The following is a 6,512-nucleotide window of genomic DNA, read 5'->3' on the forward strand; positions in this document are numbered from 1 at the left end:
CAACCCAAATATTCAATTGTGTGCAGCACATTTTATGGAGGACTGTTTCCTGATCCTGGGAGAGTAGACTACAATGCGGCTGTTCTGACTCACAGACTGTAAGTACGTTTTCATTTAAAGGATTTGCCACTGATGATTCAAACGTGAGTTTTGAGCAGTGTAGAGTAGCGCTTGTTTGTCATTTCTCCGATCACAAATGCAGGCATGGTTTTATGTTTACGTGGCGCGATGCAACGTAACGCATAAAAAGACAGTATAAGTCATTATAATCCGTAATTATGCCCCCACTGGATGCAACAAATGCCTCGTTTGTAATGGGTTTTAATGTTTATGTCTCATCGCTCCGGCCCAACAGGGCATCACAGTATGGTAAGGGGAGTAACATTTCCGTCACACACTTGAGGTATTCGGCCAATCACAACGCACTGGATAGCTGGCCAATCAGAGCACACCTCGCTTTTCAGACCAATGAGCTTTGTAAAAATCTACGCGTTTCAGAAAGGCGGGGCATAGAGGAGAAATAATAATGTACAGTATGTGGAAAATAATGTGTCTTTTAAACCTTAAACCACATAAACATTTCATTACACTAAATATACCAAATAATGTTCTTTTTAGCGACATCATATGACCCCTTTAAGTTTTTAGACCCTGGATGATGGACAATGCCCACTGGGCCTGGCAATGGTTAATCCATTGAGAATCCCTGAGATATTTGAGTTTGCAATGATTGATGATAACTTGGAACGGCTGGCTTGAACCCTCAAGAGGAAATCATTCCTCTTGTATTCCTTGAATTCAATGTCAGCTGATTTGGATTAAATAATTTGCCAATTGTGTAAATGTATGCCATTGTTGCACTTTGTATCCTGACCTGAGCCAGCACTACAGATTCCAGTAATTATTAACTTCTTTCCCTGATTTAACTGTGTAATTGACAGCACAAACATAGACCAAAAAAAAGAGAGAAAGACAGTAATGCTTTATTAATCAGAGTGTTTTATTGTATGAAATGGTATAAAATTGTCATTTGTCTCTCATAAACCTATTTGGCCTGAAATAATGTGCTTATGATTTGTTGTGCCCTTATATGGATAATAGATGAAATCGCGCAGTTTGGACCTGGATCAGCCCTTTCATGACCTCTTATATATAGTTCTTCTGGTTTACCAGGGAATTGTTTCTCCAGTGTAGTCCAAGAATCCACCGTGCTGCTTCTCAGTAAGGCTGCCAATGACACGCAGCATCCCCTCCACACTTTCTTTTGGCTCAAGTGGTGCCTAGTGAAAATAAAAACATAGTTCACTAACATTAATCCATCTATTCATTTTCCAAATTGCTTGCCCTGTGTAGACTTTTTGCTGGAGCATATCCCGACCACTCATGGCTTCAGTACATTGCAGGGCTAAAGGCCTGTTCACACAAACACATTTTTGACATCAAAATCCAGTCCAATTTTTGCATTATCAAGAACACTGATCAAGAAAAAAAAAAAAAACTGGATTGGCATTGGTATCGACAGATGATCAAAGTTGCAGAATTGACATGGCTGTTGTAGTGGAGAGAAAACTTTCTGTGAGCTTAAATTCAGCAACTTATTGTACTGTTTGTTCCTCAAAGCTATCAAATATCTTCAGAAGACCTGGAATATAATGCATAAAAAAATTTAATTAAGTATTAACACTAAAACTATATGCCATATTTCTAGAGAGAAGAGTGCCACCACTCCAAGAGGGATGAAGACCATCTCTTTTCAACAGGTCAGGTCTGCCCCAAAAACGACAAATTGTCTATGAAACCTATATTGCTCTGCGGGCACCACTTAAACATCCAGCCATTCAGTGACGGCAGTCTGCTATGTATCCCATCACCACAGTAAGTGGGCAGGGGGGCAAAGCGTATTACAGTGTCTAACATCGTATTTGTAAGTTCACACACCCATTTAATGTTATTTTTAGTGATCTCCTACTGACGAAGACAGACATCATTAGTGCCGACATGGATAACAATCTTACTGAATTTACGCATAGCTTTAGCCAGCCTTTTTTTAATTTGCCAAGATGACATGATTTCGTGCATCAACTAGTTCAGACGAGCCCCCTCTCCTCAACTCCAACATTCATGCATGTGAGCTGCAGCTGTACAACTCCATTCAGCACTGCATAAGTGACATTTTTGGAATAAGATAAGGTGATGATGTCATGATCAACTGTAGGTACTTGTTGAATAAAGTTAAAATAGTGCATCATTCAGATTTGGCTTCAGTTATCATGAAAGAATAAAAGAGCACCGGCAAGGGGAAAAATAGCATTAGCCAATTTGATAGTTAGTCGGTTGTTGTTTTTTTGACACTTGTCAAATGTGTTTAAAACATTAGTGTACGTTAGGGCTGGGTGATATGACAATGCATATGGTTATGATGATATAAAGAGTGAATCGATTTAACTTTTTCTAAATCGCTTACGTAAATAGGCCTATTGGGGTAAGAAAATATATCTGTGCAGCTTTTATTGGGCAGGAATTATTGGAACACTGGAGTGGAAAAAGAAGCATAAACGAATGAGTAATAAAGTGTGATGTGCTTGGTGCATTCGCACTTATTATAAGTGCAGTATACCGCGAAAGGAAATTCAAATATATCGAAATCCAACATTTTTCGTTACAAATCCTCATTTTGTACTTCGAATTCGTGACCAGTGTTTTGTTTTGCTCTCTCCCATATGCTTCTGCCTTTTGTCACTTTTCACCGGAGCTTGCATTACACCTACAGTCAGGTCCATATTTGGACACAGGCACAATTTTTATTATTTTAGGCACTGGCCAAAACATATTCAAGTTACAGTTATATAATGAATATGGGCTTAAAGTGCACACTCTGAGCTTTAATTTGAGGATATTCTCATCAAAATTGGAGGAAAGGATAAGGAATTACAGCTCTTTAATATGTACCTCCCACCTTTTTCAAGGGACCATAAGTAATTAGACAATTGACTCAAAAGCTGTTTCATGGACAGGCATGGGCTATTCTTTCGCTATTCCTACATCAGTTAAGCTGATAAAAGGTCTGGAGTTGATTCTAAGTGCCCCATTTGCATTTGGAAGCTGTTGCTGTGAACCCGCATCATGCGGTCAAATGAGCTCTCCATACAAGTGAAACAGACAATTGTTAGGCTTCTGTGAAACATGGTGGAGCAGTGTGATGGCATGTGCATGCATGGCTTCCAGTGGCACTGGGTTACTGGTGTTTATTGATGATGTGACAGAAGACAGAAGCCGCCGGATGAATTCTGAAGTGTATAGGGATATACTCTCTGCCCAGATTCAGTCAAATGGAGCAAAGTTGATTGGGCTGCGCTTCATAGTACAAATAGATGTTGACCCAAAACATACAGCAAAAGCAACCCAGGAGTTTTTGAAGGTAAAATGTGGAATATTCTGCAAATGTGCGTATGCACAGATTTGATCTTAGCGTGTGCGTACGCTAAAATCCACGGCAACGTTCATATTTATAAAAACGGTCTTTGACGTGGAAAAGTAGCCTACTTACCGTCACGTCAGGGTCTGAGCAGGCGTACGCACTTTTCCATGTGGCAAAGTAGGAGTACTGCAGCTATTTGAACATCTAAGCTGCAATAATAATAAAAGCGGTGTATGTGCAGGCACTGAATTCATCATAAACAACAGAGATGCAGTGTACGAGATTAATGCAGTGTAGTCAAATTTTTTATTAACGGGACCGGAGACCATAATCGTGTAATAATTTATTTTATTATGATATGAAATGTCCAGTTTTTCTTTCAATAATGTTTTTTTTAAGTTTTGCAAGAATTTCGTGATAAACTTTTTATTAGTTGTCATAGCAAGTGATTTTAAAAGTAGGATGGCTCACTTTTTATAAGATGACTGAAAATATTACTTGAATTAGTAGTTTATTCTTACTTTTGGAAACATAATTGTTTTATACTACTACTACTACTATTATTATTATTATTATGTAATTTAAAGTGGTGCTTGTTCCCCCTTATTCCATGTAGTTACAGGGTAAGTGGCTCCAACAAATTGCTCTGAAACGATTGTTTATACAGTAGGTCATACATACATACATACATACATTATATATCCAGTAATATATAAAATAAACATGGTGGACTGTTTTATTTAATTCAAATATTGTTTGAAATTTACTATAGGCCTACTGCTGGGTTAAATTAACCCAAAATGGGGTTTTAAATTAAAATCACACACAATATGACAACAGTAACAACACAGGCAACAGATAATAAAAGATTACAATTTATTACACCAGTTCAGGAAAAAAGCAAAGCAACTTGTTCTTAAACAAGCTTTTAAAAAGAATTTGGTTTAACTGTATGAGCTGTATAAGTATGGAGTTGCTTTACTTTTTTACTGAACTGGTGTAATAAATTGTAATCTTTTATTATCTGTTGCCTTTGTTGGAGCCACTTACCCTGTAACTACATGGAACAAGGGAGGAACAAACACCACTTTAATTTACAGCCTGCAAATGTTGCATTTACCCTTTAACTACATGGAACAAGGAGGTAACAAGCACCACTTTAAATTACAGCCCGCAAATGTTGTATTTACACTGTAACTACATGGAACAAGGAGGTAACAAGCACCACTTTAAATTACAGCCCGCAAATGTTGTATTTACACTGTAACTACATGGAACAAGGAAGGAACAAGTTTGACTTAAACACAGAACAAGTGTATATTTGCACAGTAATAAAAAAACAGAAAAATATTGCACTAGTTTTAATTTAATTGTTTGATGGCTATAAAAACATCACGGTAGCCTATACATCCACGGAAATACAAATGTTGTATCATTTATTTTTTCTGCAAACAGCTGGAAAGAGGTAAGCTTGTTTTAAGCTGCACTGAACCTTGATGGTATATCATGCAAAGTTATTTGGTGATAGTGGTGTTGGGAAGTTGCTGGTGTGAAGTTGCTGAGATCGACGAATAAGCTTTCATAAGGTAAGTAGACTCGTGAGTCGGGAATTATAAATCATAGCAGAAACTCATTAACTCATTTCACTAGATGCCCAGTTTTATTGTTCAGTAATCTCCATCATGTATCCTTTAATAATAGGATATGTACCCCATGGTTAAAAAATACCTAGGCCTATAAAATACCAATATAAAATGATAAAAAGTATATCCTCTTTCTAAATCACTCCCAAACATAAGATTGTTGTTTAGGCCATATACATACCACGTAATATAGAATAGGTACCCCTTAGTTTCAAAATACTTACAGTATAAATTATTTGTAGTTTTACAGGTTGTTACCCCTTTATTCCCCAAATGTCGCATATTATTCCCCAATACCTACACGGAGGTACTGAATAGGTAATTACAAAAAAGTTATGCTGTAACTTCAGTTTACTTACGCAGTTCTTTGCAGGTTGCATATCTAGTTGTTATCCCCTTATTACCCAAACGTATTATACCTACACGTGCGTTCTTTATAGGTACACTATAATTACAGAAACGTACACCGTAAATTCAGTATACTTAGTTCTTTGCAGGTTGTAATCTAAAGCGTCACCTTTTATTTTTAATAAAAATCATTTCTGTTCTGCTGGCATACAGAGCTGAAATTATGAAAATTGTGTCAGTGTCTATGCATCCTACATCATCCGTTGGAATGCCACTCTTTCACCTGTCTCTACGGCGCATACCTGCTGGCTGCACTCTCCTCCCTAAGTGGACGAGGCTTTTATAATTGTTGTGCTCGCTCTTATATAATTCTGTGAAACGACAGGGGGCGACTCAGAGTAATTGTTCTCCAAACCATCAGAAAGCAGTGGTGAGAGGAAGTAGTTTGTCAAACAATCGATTTGAGAGAAGTTTGTGAAGGTTTTATTTTTTTGCAGTCAGAATAGGTCCAGATAGGTTTCAGCCTATAGGGATACCTGCACTGGATGGCCAATTTCACATGTATTTTGTGTACTTTCAAAATACAAAATACTGTATTTGTGTTTAAACACATTTTTCCACACAGTATTTTGTATTTGTATTTAATAACATTTTTCCACACAGTATTTTGTATTTTTATTTTAAATACATTTTACTGTCCTCAATTAAGCTTTGGATGTATGTCTTTATTTCCGAAATGTTCTCAGAAAGATACGATGGTGCTGACAGTGATGGCTGCCTCCGTGGCGTGCTCCGCAGTTGTTTTTATGTTTTTGTTAGTTTGTCCTGTCTTTAGTTATATCCCTGCAATCAGTTTCACCAGAGACAAAAAGTCTGCTTACAGACAGGAGGTCAAGCAGCTGGCTGTCTAGTGCAGTCTCAACAACCTGGCGCTCAACACGCTAAAAACTGTGGAGATGACCGTGGACTTCAGGAGAAACCTCCCTGCACTCCCCCCACTCACCATCATGGACAGCACTGTGACTGCAGTGGAGTCATTCAGGTTCCTGGGCACCACAATCTCTCAGGACCTGAAGTGGGACACTCACATTGACTCCATTGTG

The 6,512-nt window shown here is 37.8% G+C and overlaps 1 protein-coding gene across 2 annotated transcripts in view; it reads right to left on the minus strand.

Annotated features, from left to right (window-relative positions):
• Positions 1-6,512, minus strand: part of LOC107602718 (C-factor-like) — an 18,726-nt gene that overhangs the window by 6,993 nt on the left and 5,221 nt on the right. Inside the window, exon 6 of one of the 2 annotated variants that reach the window (XM_016295289.1) lies at positions 997-1,280. The exons of the other annotated variant lie outside the window; for it this stretch is intronic. Coding sequence (XP_016150775.1) covers positions 1,167-1,280 — 114 coding nt within the window. The 3' untranslated portion in view covers positions 997-1,166. Of the gene's footprint in view, positions 1-996; positions 1,281-6,512 lie in introns of those variants that run through there. 2 annotated transcript variants of the gene reach the window in all.

Source organism: Sinocyclocheilus grahami, unplaced genomic scaffold (assembly GCF_001515645.1).
Source record: "Sinocyclocheilus grahami isolate Dianchi unplaced genomic scaffold, SAMN03320097.WGS_v1.1 scaffold333.1, whole genome shotgun sequence".
NCBI classification, from domain to species: domain Eukaryota; kingdom Metazoa; phylum Chordata; class Actinopteri; order Cypriniformes; family Cyprinidae; genus Sinocyclocheilus; species Sinocyclocheilus grahami.